Source organism: Salmo trutta, chromosome 7, assembly GCF_901001165.1.
Source record: "Salmo trutta chromosome 7, fSalTru1.1, whole genome shotgun sequence".
Taxonomy (NCBI): Eukaryota; Metazoa; Chordata; class Actinopteri; order Salmoniformes; family Salmonidae; genus Salmo; species Salmo trutta.
This window is the reverse complement of record NC_042963.1, coordinates 40,367,602-40,381,779: the sequence shown is the minus strand read 5'-3', so window position 1 is coordinate 40,381,779 and position 14,178 is coordinate 40,367,602. Positions and strand designations below refer to the sequence as shown.

At 42.1% G+C, this 14,178-nt stretch overlaps 1 protein-coding gene across 1 annotated transcript in view; it reads right to left on the bottom strand.

Moving 5' to 3' along the window:
- The window catches only part of LOC115197405 (protein mono-ADP-ribosyltransferase PARP12), a 30,508-nt gene extending 19,428 nt beyond the window's left edge, over positions 1–11,080 (bottom strand). The window contains exon 1 of the mRNA XM_029758864.1: positions 10,694–11,080. Coding sequence (XP_029614724.1) covers positions 10,694–11,046 — 353 coding nt within the window. The 5' untranslated portion in view covers positions 11,047–11,080. The remainder of the gene's footprint in view (positions 1–10,693) is intronic.
- Between the last annotated feature and the right edge of the window lie 3,098 nt (positions 11,081–14,178).

The window sequence follows — 14,178 nt, the reverse complement described above, 5'->3', positions numbered from 1 at the left end:
AAGAGATCTTTCTTTATCAGGATGTGTACTTTTGTCAGAATCTGAAGGTCTGTCCAGATTAGTTTATACCTCCCTTGCCTTAGATGTTCCTCTGTCAGTAACTAAATTGGCTGATACTAAATTATTTAACTTCATATGGAGGAATAAACCTCATTATTTAAGAAAAGCGGTAATATGTAGCACCCAAAGTGAGGGAGGGTTGAATGCCCTGGATTTTAAAACCTCTAATATAATATTTAAGATAAAATGGCAACTGTTCAAAAAAAGGAAATGAAAGGCTGCCATCTTCTCAGAGTGTATTTAATTTTTTCTAAGCGTAGAAAAGACAATAGATCTTTCAACCAGGATGATGCAGTGCGAGGTTAAGGATTTCCAGTTAAGCAAGATCTGCCAGCGGGCTATGAGGGAGGCAAACGCTACAACGTCCGCTTCACTTTTAGTGAGACTATGCAACAAAGATGGAACTACAAATATAGCTATTAGAGGACAAGGCTGCAGGTCAATATCTAGAATTTTAGAGAGAGTATTAAAAAAGGATGACCAATACTCAGACAGCTTAGAACATGAATAAAACATATGGGTGTGGTCTGCCGGAGTGAACTTTATCACGTGTCATTCGTGTCTGGGAGGAATTTACTACGTTTTTCTTTGGTGTAGTGAATTCTGTGCAAGATTTTGAACTGAATTAAACTTAATCGAGCACACGAGGATATGGAGCTAACCCTAAGAAGGGCCTTCTCCCACCAGTCATCTGCAAGGTCAAGTTAAAGTTTTTATTTCACCTTTATTTAACCAGGTAGGCCAGTTGAGAACAAGTTCTCATTTACAACTGCGACCTGGCCAAGATAAAGAAAAGCAGTGCGACAAAAACAACACGGAGTTACACATAAACAAACGTACAGTCAATAACACAAGAGAAATCTATGTACAGTGTGTGCAAATGTAGAAGAGTAGGGAGGTAAGGCAATAAATAGGCCATAGAGGCAAAAATAATTACAATTTAGCATTAACACTGGAGTGATGTGCAGATGATGATGATGTGCAAGTAGAGATACTGGGGTGCAAAATAGCAAGAAGATAAATAACAATATGGAGATGAGGTAGTTGGGTGTGCTATTTACAGATTACCGATCACTGTACCTGTACACAGCCAATCTGCTCTGACAGCTGATGCTTAAAGTTAGTGAGGGAGATATGAGTCTCCAGTTTCAGTGATTTTTGCAATTCATTCCAGTCATTGGCAGCAGAGAACTGGAAGGAAAAGCAGCCAAAGGAAGTGTTGGCTTTGGAGATGACCAGTGAAATATACCTGCTGGAGCGCATGCTACGGGTGGATGCTGCAATGGTGTCCAGTGAGCTGAGATAAGGTGGGGCTTTACCTAGCAAAGACTTATAGATGACCAGGAGCCAGTGGGTTTGGCGACGAATATGTAGTGAGGGCCAGCCAACGAGAGCATACAGGTCGCAGCGGTGAGTAGTATATGGGGCTTTGGTGACAAAACAGATGGCACTGTGATGGACTACGCCCAATTTGCTGAGTAGAGTGTTGGAGGCTATTTTGTAAATGACATCGCCGAAGTCAAGGATCGGTAGGATAGTCAGCTTTACGAAGGTATGTTTGGCAGCATGAGTGAAGGATGCTTTGTTGCGAAATAGAAAGCTGATTCTAGATTTCATTTTGGATTGGAGATTCTTAATGTGAGTCTGGAAGGAGAGTTTACAGTCTAACCAGACACCTAGGTATTTGTAGTTGTCCACATACTCTAAGTCAGAACCGTCCAGAGTAGTGATGCTGGACGGGCGGGCAGCGATCGGTTGAAGAGCATGCATTTAGTTTTACTAGCATTTAAAGGCAGTTGGAGGCCACGGAAGGAGTGTTGTATGGCATTGAAGCTTGTTTGGAGGTTTGTTAACAGTGTCCAAAGAAGGGCCAGAGGTATACAGAATGGTGTCGTCTGCATAGAGGTGGATCAGAGAGTCACCAGCAGCAAGCGCGTCATCATTGATACATACAGAGAAAAGAGTCGGCCCGAGATTTGAACCCTGTGCCACCCACATAGAGACTGCCAGAGGTCCGGACAACAGGCCCTCCGATTTGACACACTGAACTCCATCTGAGAAGTAGTTGGTGAACCAGGCAAGGCAGTCATTTTAGAAGCCATTGCTATTCAGTCTGCCGATAAGAATGCAGTGATTTACAGAGTCAAAAGTGTTGGCCAAGTCGATGAAGACAGCTGCACAGTACTGTCTTTTATCGATGGCGATTATGATATCATTTAGGACCTTGAGCGTGCAGAAATCCGGTTTGCATAGCGGAGAAGGTACGGTGGGATTCAAAATGGTCGGTGATCTGTTTGTTAACTTGGCTTTCGAAGATTTTAGAAGGGCAAACTCTAAAACAGTTTGGGTCTAGAGTCTCCCCCCCTTTGAAGAGGGGGATGACCGCGGCAGCAGTTCACTACCCCGGTCTGTCTTGATTTTGTTTATTGGAGAGGACGGCATATGTCATAACCTAGAAATCAGACCTTGCCGATTCCACGGGAGGGACAAAATCTCCTCTAGCAACGTCTTGGGAGTTAGTTGAGGAAAGGTGGGAAAATGAGAGCGAACAAAGTTACGGCCTTGAAAATAGCGGAAAAGATTAGAATGAGCCAGATTAGATTTAGCTACGAGATCATTAAAAATGACAAACTTCCCATCTAAAAATAAATGTTTGAAACAAACCAAACCTCTCTCATGCCACAAAACAAAAACCTGGGTGAGTTTGGAGGGTAAAAATAGGTGGTTGTTACAGATAGGGCTTAGAAGAAAAGGGCAGAAAGTCTAAAATGTTGACTAAATTGTCTCCCGATCTTCAAAGTAGAGCACACAATGGGTTTTCCCATATACTTAGAAGGACAAGGACAGTGGGGCACAAGCAAGAGCAGAAAGGGAGGATGATTGGCAGGAGTGCTCCTCTAATGAGCACCAGTTGGTACCTGGAGCATTACACCAGACCATAATCTTTTGAATATTGGTTGCCCAATAGTAAAGCAGTAAATTTGGAAGTGTCAATCCTCCATCTTGTCTCCTTCTTTGAAGTATTGCTCTACGTATACTAAGTAATTTTCCTGCTCAGATAAAATGACTATTCAACTTTGTAAAAAAAAAATAATTTTGGCAGAAAGATCAGAAGACATTGAAAAAAGGTATAGAAACCTAGGTAAAATATGAATTTTAACAGATTGAATTCTGCCAGCTAATGAGAGAGGCAGACTATCCCAGCGGTGTAAGTCTGCTTTAACCTCTTGGAGTTCCCCTAGGATAGGGGGCGCCACAGCGCATTCTGAAAAAAATTCGTGCCCATTTTAAACGGCCTACTACTCAAACTCAGAAGCTAGGATATGCATATAATTAATACTTGTGGATAGAAAACACCCTAAAGTTTCTAAAACTGTTTGAATGGTGTCTGTGAGTATAACAGAACTCATATGGCAGTCATATCGAAACAGGAAGTGGAATTCTGAATTTGCGGACTCAACTTCATCACGTTGCCTATTAATCACACCGTGAGCTATGGTTCATTGAGCACTTCCTATTGCTTCCACTAGATGTCCCCAGTCTTTACAAAGTGGTTTGAGCCTTCTACTGTGGAAACTGACAGATTGACACGCTGTTGAAATTGGTCACAGGAGGAGGGCCATCACCATTATGACGCCGGCGGCCCTGTCTACCGCATCCTTTCGAAACGTTTTGAAACACAATACAATCGTCCCCCTCGAATCTTATTGGCTCTCTTGTTGAAACAGGCCCTGAAGATTTATGTTATACAACGTTTTACATGTTTGAACGAACCTAAATGGGGGAAAAATTATTTTTTTTCGAAATTGCTGCCCGCGCCCGACTGAGCATTTGGATTAGCCTTCAGACGCGCTAACAACAACAAGCTAATTGAACATAAAGGATGGACTTTTTCGAACGAAAATACATTTGTTGTGGACCTGGAATTCCTGGAAGTGCTTTCTGATGAAGACAACCAAAGGTAAGTGATTATTGACAATAGTATACAGGATTAGATGTGATATGCGATTGTTCCAAGATGGCGCAGAGCTGTATTTACTAGGTAATTTTCTGAGTATCGCATCCCCTTTTATCGCAAAGTGTGATTACCCAGTAAAGTTATTTTTAAATCTGGTATTCTCTGCTTTCAAGAGATATTCATCTATAAATCTTAGAATGACAATATTACATTTTAAAAATGTTTTCGAATAGTAACTGAGTAAATTGTAGCACTGTTTCCCGGGATGCATTTGAGGGAAAATAGTTAGTCAACGTTATGTGCCGATGTAAAATGCTGTTTTTATATATAAATATGAACTTTATCGAACAAAAGAATGCATGCATTGTGTAACATGATGTCCTAGGTGTGTCATCTGATGAAGTTTGTAAAAGGTTAGTGCTGCATTTAGCTGTTTTTTGGTTATTTGTGATGCATGTGGTTGGTCGGAAAATGGCTATGTAGCTACTTTTACGATGTACTCCTCTAACATAATCTAATGTTTTGCTTTTTCTGTAAAGCCTTTTTGAAAATCGGACAACGTGGTTCGATTCAGGAGAGGTGTATCTATAAAACGATATAATTTGGAAAAAAAAAGAAAAAAAAACAATTATTAAATTTTGTTATGCTAATGGCGATAGGATTTTTCGCTGGATGTCCGTCCCGAGGCCGCACAGGGGTTAACGCGTGTGACTAGGCTTGCAAAGTGAGTTTTATGGAGGGTAGCCAGAGAGTGTGTTATATTCACACCCAAATAGGAAAAACCAGAGGGCAACAGACGGAAAGGCGGGGCTCCAAGGGGAATTTGCTTGGCAGCATGGTTGATAGGACAACTGAATGTTCAATTTGTAATATGCTCTTCACCAGCTCGGTGGATTCCAGTGAATGATGGTGATACTTTTAAAGCCAAGGAAAGCGGCTCTATCACAAAAGCAAAAAGGAGCAGGGACATAGGACACACTTGACGGGTCCCTCTGGAGTGGGGGAAATATGTTGAATGTTGAGAGTTGGTGTGTACGCTAGCCGTAGGAGCAGAAATATCCATGAGATGAAATTGGTCCCAAAACCAAATCTTAAATAAATAATCCCACTCCACCCAGTCGAAAGCCTTCTACGCATCAAGAGATACAATGTCAGGGGTCTGGGGAGATAGTATAATGTTCAAAAGCCGTCGTGCATTGGAAAACAGTTGTCGCCCTTTGACGAAACCCGTTTGATCATCAGATAGGACATCCTGAAGGCAGGGTTCTAACCTGGCATGCTAGAACCTTAGCTAATAATTTAACATCAGCGTACAAAAGTGAAATGGGCCACCACATTCCGCCGGATCTTTATCTTTCTTAAGTATTAGTGAGATGGAGGCTTGGGTTAGCGTCGGGGGAAGAGAGCCCAGTGTTAACATGTTGGTGAACATATCTAATAGTAATGGGGCAAGTTGATCTGATAATTTTATGTAAGAATTGACAGGGTGCCATCAGGGCCTGGGGCCTTGCCACTTTGCATTAACTTCTTTGGGGTAGGGGGCAGTATTTTCACATCCAGATGAAAAGCGTGCCCAGAGTAAACTGCCTGCTACTCAGGCCCAAAAGCTAGAATATGCATATAATTTGTAGATTTGGATAGAAAACACTCTGAAGTTTCTAAAACTGTTTGAATGATGTCTGAGTATAACAGAACTAATATGGCAGGCAAAAACATGAGAAAAATCCAACCAGGAAGTGTGGTTTGTAGTTTTTCCAATTGATTGCCTATTCAATATACAGTGTAAATGGGATCATATTGCACTTCCTAAGGCTTCCACTAGATGTCAACAGTCTTTAGAACGTTGTTTCAGGTTTCTACTGTGAATGGGGAGAGAATAAGAGCTGATTGAGTCAGGTGTCTGCCAGTCGGCCATTATTTTAGTTACGCACGCGGCCATGAGCACGAGCTCAGTTCTCTTTCCTTTATGAAGACAAAGGAATTGTCCGGTTGGAATATTTTTGAAGATTTAGGATAAAAACATCCTAAAGATTGATTCTACACATCGTTTGACATGTTTCTACAAACTGTAATATAACTTTTTGACTTTGTCTGGACTTTAGTGCGCGCGCCTTCTGCATTTGGAATAGTGAACCTAACGCGCAAACAAAATTGAGGTATTTGGACATAAAGATGAACTTTATCAAACAAAACAAACATTTATTGTGGAACTGGGATTCCTGGGAGTGCATTCCGATGAAGATCAAAGGTAAGTGACTATTTATAATCCTATTTCTGACTTCTGTTGACTCCAAAATGGCAGGTATCTGTATGGCTTGTTTTGATGTCTGAGCGCTGTACTCAGATAATGGAATTCATTGCCCTTGACAATCAACCGTTCTCTGTTGTGAGTGATGTTTGCTTTCGCCGACTAGTCGAGCACCGGTACACACTACAAAGTAGAGGTCGACCGATTAATCGGAATGGCCGATTAATTCGGGCCGATTTCAAGTTTTCATAACAATCGGTATTTTGGCCCCCGATTTGCAGATTTTTTTATGTTAAAAAAAAAAGTCTGTTAAAGAACACGTTCTTATTTTCAATGACGGCCTAGGAACGGTGGGTTAACTGCCTTGTTCAGGGGCAGAACAACAGATTTTTACCTTGTCAGCTTGGGGATGCAACCTTACATTAACTAGCCCAACGCTCTAACAACCTGCTTTACGTTGCCAAGGTAAGTTGCTAGCTAGCATTAAACTTAAACTCTATTTTCATTATTCAAACAGTTGAGAGTATTTGTCTCCTAAGCAGACTCTTCAGTATCGTTGTCACTTCAGAGCTGTGTGTTTGTAATATATATATATATATATATATATATTACACACACACACACACACACACAGATAAAAAAACATAAAATCGGCTGATTAATCGGCATCTTTGGTCCTCCAATAATCGGTCTTGGGGTTGAAAAATCATTAAATCGGTCAACCTCTACTACAAGTGTGCCATTTTTCAGATGTTGCCCTCCTGGAGTTAGACAGTAACAGCATCACTGCTATTAGCTTCCCGACATACATACATGCATACATACATACATTACTGTGGAATGCCGTTTGGGTCTTTGCGTGTCAAAAAAGATACAGTAGCACTGTTAAAGCTGTACAAAAAACGTCTGCAAACACCGGCCACAATACCGCGTTGGTAATAAAACATTTGTTTGACCGCAACGTTTGGGGTAGCTAGCTTTAGCTTGGTACCTAGCTAGCACCAATACAACCAGCCTGAAAACAATGACCAGTAGAAAGTGCAGTCATTTTCATTATGCTACTTAACCCTGTTGCCCAAAGCTAACGTTATAAGCAGCCAGCTAGCTTCATCTGGCTAGTGAGGCTCGACCGGAACGGGTTGTGTTGTGAAAATAGCCACAATAAGGATTAGGCACAATAGTGGAATAGTGTTATTTGACGTGCATCTTTTTTGACACACAAAGACCCAAACGGCATTCAATAGAAATCCTGGTTGAGAATGAAATGACTGAAAACAGCAAGTAAGTGAAAGAAATAGGTTTTGATTATGTTTTACTGGTAATGAGACATACGTAAATGCCAACAAAATAACTTATTGGTGTGTGTGTAACCTTTATTTCACTAGGCAAGTCAGTTAAGAACAAATTCTTATTTACAAATGACATCCCGGACGACACTGGGCAAATTGTGCGACGCCCCTTGGGACTCCCAATCATGGCCAGATGTGATACAGCCTGGATTCAAACCAGGGACTGTAGTGACGCCTCTTGCACTGAGATGCAGTGCCTTTGACCGCTGCGTCCGTGTGTGTTTTAACTATTTAACTGTTCTAGAATGCTTAAAAGGACGCTAAAATGTTAAATATCCATCATCGTTTTTTTTGCCAAGGAAAATATTGGATATCGGTATCGACCAAAAATGTCATATCGGTGCATCACTAGTTTTAACTGAGGGGAGAAGGGCTCTATCTAAAAACAATAAGTCTTGGTTCAAGTCTTGGTTCAATAACACAGTTAAGGTCCCCGCCAAAGATGAGGCGGTGGGTTTCAAGATTAGGGAGAGGCTAAAAGAGACGTCATAAACCAAGTGCCATCCCAGTTAGGGGCGTAAACAGTCACAAGTACTACAGGGGTTTGGAAGAGGGTGCCACTAACTATTGTATAACGTCCTCCAGGATCTGAAATGATCTGTGAGGATGAAAACTGAACTTGTTTGTGAATTACTATTGCTGTTCCCCTGGCTTTGCCGTTAAAAATGTGAATGAATAACCTGTCCAACCCATGCTTTACACAATTTAGTAATGGTCGTACAGTAGGTGCGTTTTTTGAAGAAATGCAATATCAGTATCCAGGCTTTTCAGATATGAAAATACTCTGGAGCGCTTCATTTTCTCCCCACAACCGCGAATGTTACATGCACCAGTCTGACTGAAAGTCCTAAAGTACCATCCTGACTTGTTGAACTAGACATTAATCCTTATAAGAGAAGTCAAATTGAGAGAGGAGCAGCATGAGAAAAACATCTGAATAAGAAAAGAAAATTAAAAAGCAGAGCACAAGAATCTTTGGATAATGCCAACGTACCCCCCATACACACAAATAGCACAACAACCTTCAAAGAAAAAATACAAATCCTAAACTCGTCATTATGAACGAGACGAGCAGCAGAAATTCTCTTACTCAGCATCAGTTGATTACCCTACATGTGCAGTGAGGTCAAACCAATCTTGGAAAAAAGTTACATAACGCCCTTGAAAAAAAAATAGGCAAGTGTACATTTTGGGTTTAGGTCACACTTTAAACAACGAGAATAACCTTCAGCTTCAGTTATTGAAAAATGTTAACAGTGATTGGTGGCATTTCAATGGCCATAAAATGTGTCCTCCACTAGGTGTCACCACAGGGCTGAGTAAATATATGTTTCAAATTAACCAGTAGGCTATAAAAAGGGTCAGCCCCTGTATCGGTAAATTGTTGAACGTCGTTAATAACAGGGAACAATTCAATAAGAGTATACAAACGGACAATTAGCATTTTGGATATGTACAATTAAGCAAACGAACCGTGGGTCTAAGCTTCAGCTAGTGCAACAATTAAACAAGAGTACAATTGGAAGAGAGGAGTGATAGTATTAGACTCCAATGTCGTAGTTGAGTCCAAGATAAAGTGAATGTAACTGAGGACCGTCAGTGACCAACCTCAACAATCATGGCAGACGTAAATCACGGTAGTTCAGTGTCCATAAAAATAAATAGTAACATTTGTATACATCAAGTAGACCAATGAAAAATGTATATACACACACAAATATTGGTGGACAGGATCGGTGTCTAACTAGCTAGTAACATTGGTATCCAAAATGACCTAAAGGCTGTCAATCTGCAATGTAGATTGCCATTAGTGGAGCAGCAAGTTCAAAGCCTTAGTAAAATGAAAAAAAATCTAAATGTTGCGCTTTTACCAGCGATTGTCTTTGATTAAGACACTAAAACAAGATCAAATGGAAGTTTAAAGAGCAGTGAGAAAGTATAGTATGTAATTGTCAACAACAGAAATGAGTTATGTGCTGCTTCAAACATACCTACTGTAGCCAGCAAGCTTTAGCATAGGATTGTTTCACGAGAAATGGACCGATAGATGGCCATAGATGCATGTAGCCTAGTGTCCACACGGATACTAGAAAGGACGTTACTCACATAATACAGACGGGTGAGAAATCGTCCCAATTCAGGCATTTAATGTATTTCAGGCATTCAATGTATGCGCTGTCGGTAGAAGGACTCTGCTGCCTTATTACCAAAGTGGTATTGTAATCACATCATTCGTGGCCAGTGTATGCATAGTTGCATTGCAGACTTTTTTTTCTACAGCTTTTACAGTGCTACTGATCGTAGTGGTGGCGCTTGGATTGCACGCACAAATTCAGCACACACACAAGATTCTATAATAGAATTTTGTTATTTGACGTGTCAAATTAAACGCGTAGTGTAACGACCCTGGGTTTATAAGCGCGGATACCGACTCTGCCGCTCGAGCAAGCTTTTGCGGCACAGTCGATAGCGCGCTGTTTCATTGCATTATCTAACGCGCCAAATAGTGTTATTTGACGTGTAACTTGTCTTTTTTGACACCCAAAGACCCAAACGGCGTTTAATCGTCAAGCACCCAAGCTGGGTGACCTGCTTAAATTAGCTAACTTGCTAGCTACTGTACTTCGACACAAATGAGAGTAAACCTCACGGACTATTTTACTCGCCCTACTAGGGCCCCTAGCAAACCTGGTGGCTGTTTTCATGTTATCTAAAGCTTTGGTGACAAACTGTGTTACTGGCAACAATTTAACAACGCTTTTTTGCTCATATTCAACCAGTGTTGTGCCTTCGTAAATGAATCAGTTATTCTGCGCCCTGGCACACTCATACGAGAGTGCTCTGAATTCGGAGTAGATAGCCAGAGTGAATTTACGAACTCATCTTAATTAAAATAGGCACTACAAATGTAGCTAAATTACGGTGCCTGTTGCTACACCGAAATTATCAACATACTGGACTCATAACTAAGTTGTATTTACAGATGCTATGAAACATCTGCAGACCCACTGTATATAGCCTATGCGATAAGAAACTTGATAGCCTACATATAATAGTCTAAAAGAGCATGGCACTTACCCGTACTTGCAGTTACCGCATACAAAGTGGCTGCATATGTGTAAATTGTCGCACCGATGACACTCTTTATGAGACGTTTGACAGACTCGTAGTGAAGTCTTAGCAACAATAACACTGTCCTGGCTCATAACACGACCCGAAGCCTTTTCTTTGCCTTCACTGATGGCATATTTTCCGCTGTCACGAAGTATTCCAAGTAGGACCTCATCTGCACAAGTGAACTTTTGACCAACGATCTGGTCAAGCTGCTTGAAGTCCAAACATCCTTGATTTCCACAGATAATTTTTGTAACATATTGAGACACTACAGACGACATCGTGTTATAGTAGGCACCTGGTATCTTTATGCTCATCACCTCACCCTAAATGTGTATGTCATCAGTTCCACTTCTGGAGAAACGAAACTGACAATCAAAGCACCTGCCCTTTAAAGTTAAAACCATGCTGTTGTAACACAGGCAATTAGGAAAGCTAAGGCTAGCTTTTTCAAGTAGAAATTTGCATCCTGTAGCACAAACTCAAAAAAGTTCTGGGACACTGTAAAGTCCATAGAGAATAAGAACACCTCCTCCCAGTTGCCCACTGCACTGAGGCTAGGAAACACTGTCACCATCGATAAATCCACTATAATTGAGAATATCAATAAGCATTTTTCTTAGGCCTGCCATGCTTTCCACCTGGCTACCCCTACCCCGATCAACAGCCCTCCACCCCTCACAGAAACTCGCCAAAGCTCCCACCATTTCTCCTTCACCCAAATCCAGATACCTGATGTTCTGAAAGAGCTGCAAAATCTGGACCCCTACAAATCAGCCAGTCTAGACAATCTGGACCCTCTCTTTCTAAAATTATCTGACGAAATTGTTGCAACCCCTATTACTAGCCTGTTCAACCTCTCTTTCTTATCATCTGAGATTCCCATAGATTGGAAAGCTGCTGTGGTCATCCCCCTCTTCAAAGGGGGAGACACTCTAGACCCAAACTGCTACAGACCTATATCTATCCTACCCTGCCTTTCTAAGGTCTTCGAAAGCCAAGTTAACAAAACAGATCACCGACCATTTCGAATCCCACCTTACCTTATCCGCTATGCAATCTGGTTTCAGAGCTGGTCATGGGTGCACCTCAGCCACGCCCAAGGTCCTAAACGATATAATAACCGCCAACAATAAGAGACATTACTGTGCAGCCGTATTCATTGACCTGGCCAAGGCTTTCGACTCTGTCAATCACCACATTCTTATCAGCAGACTCAACAGCCTTGGTTCTCAAATGATTGCCTCGCCTGGTTCACCAACTACTTCTCTGATAAGAGTTCAGTGTGTCAAATCGGAGGGTCTGTTGTCCGGACCTCTGGCAGTCTATGGGGGTGCCACTGTTCAATTGTTGGGCCGACTCTCTTCTCTGTATACATCAATGATGTTGCTCTTGCTGCTGGTGATTCTCTGATCCACCTCTATGCAGACAACACCATTCTGTATACCTCTGGCCCTTCTTTGTACACTGTTAACTAACCTCCAGATGAGCTTCAATGCCATACAACTTTCCTTCCATGGCCTCCAACTGCAAGCAAAACTAAATGCATGCTCTTCAACCCATCGCTGCCCACATCTACCCACCCGTCCAGCATCACTACTCTGGACGGTTCTGACTTACAGCATCTCACAAAAGTGAGTACACCCCTCACATTTTTGTAAATATTTGAGTATATCTTTTCATGTGACAACACTGAAGAAATGACACTTTGCTACAATGTAAAGTAGTGAGTGTACAGCTTGTATAACAGTGTAAATTTGCTGTCCCTTCAAAATAACACAACACACAGCCATTAATGTCTAAACCGCTGGCAACAAAAGTGAGTACACCCCTAAGTGAAAATATCCAAATTGTGCCCAAAGTGTCAATATTTTGTGTGGCCACCATCATTTTCCAGCACTGCCTTAACCCTCTTGGGCATGGAGTTCATCAGAGCTTCACAGGTTGCCACTGGAGTCCTCTTCCACTCCTCCATGACGACATCACGGAGCTGGTGGATGTTAGAGACCTTGCAGTCCTCCACCTTCCGTTTGAGGATGCCCCACAGATGCTCAGTAGGGTTTAGGTCTGGAGACATGCGTGGCCAGTCCATCACCTTTACCCTCAGCTTCTTTAGCAAGGCAGTGGTCGTCTTGGAGGTGTGTTTGGGGTCGTTATCATGTTAGAATACTGCCCTGCGGCCCAGTCTCCGAAGGGAGGGGGATCATGCTCTGCTTCAGTATGTCACAGTACATGTTGGCATTCATGGTTCCCTCAATGAACTGTAGCTCCCCAGTGCCAGCAGCACTCATGCAGCCCCAGACACTCCCACCACCATGCTTGACTATAGGCAAGACACACTTGTCTTTGTACTCCTCACCTGGTTGCCGCCACACACGCTTGACACCATCTGAACCAAATAAGTTTATCTTGGTCTCATCAGACCACAGGACATGGTTCCAGTAATCCATGTCCTTAGTCTGCTTGTCTTCAGCAAACTGTTTGCGGGCTTTCTTGTGCATCATCTTTAGAAGAGGCTTCCTTCTGGGACAACAGCCATGCAGACCAATTTGATGCAGTGTGCGGCACATGGTCTGAGCACTGACAGGCTGACCCCCCACCCCTTCAACCTCTGCAGCAATGCTGGCAGCACTCATACGTCTATTTCCCAAAGACAACCTCTGGATATGACGCTGAGCAGGTGCACTCAACTTCTTTGGTCGACCATGGCGAGGCTTGTTCTGAGTGGAACCTGTCCTGTTAAACCGCTGTATGGTCTTGGCCACCGTGCTGCAGCTCAGTTTCAGGGTCTTGGCAATCTTCTTATAGCCCAGGCCATCTTTAGTATTTTCTAAAAGTTCAATGCCTTTTTGACAGATTGATGTTGGTTTACAAATTTGCCACCAACTTTTGCTTCCTTGTCCCTTATTGCACTCAAATGACTTTACATACATTCTTTCCTTACCTTGAAAGTAGCCTAATCTATGGGCTATAGAGACTCATCCATATTGCTAGAAGGCTAGTGATGACTAGGCCTACAGCTATATAGAGTATTCTATTTATCTTAAGGACTTATAAACAAATGTGTTTGTTTATAAGCAACAATTATTTTTTTCAGATCCTCAGAGAGTTCTTTGCCATGAGGTGCCATATTGAACTTCCAGTGACCAGTCAGTATGAGGGAGTGTGAGAGCGATGACACCAAATTTAACACACCTGCTCCCCATTCACACCTGAGACCTTGTGACACTAATGAGTCACATGACACCGGGGAGGGTAAATGGCTAATTGGGCCCAATTTGGACATTTTCACTTAGGGGTGTACTCACTTTTGTTGCCAGCGGTTTAGACGTTATTGGCTGTGTGTTGTGTTATTTTGAGGGGACAGCAAATTCACACTGTTATACAAGCTGTACACTCACTACTTTACATTGTAGCAAAGTGTCATTTCTTCAGTGTTGTCACATGAA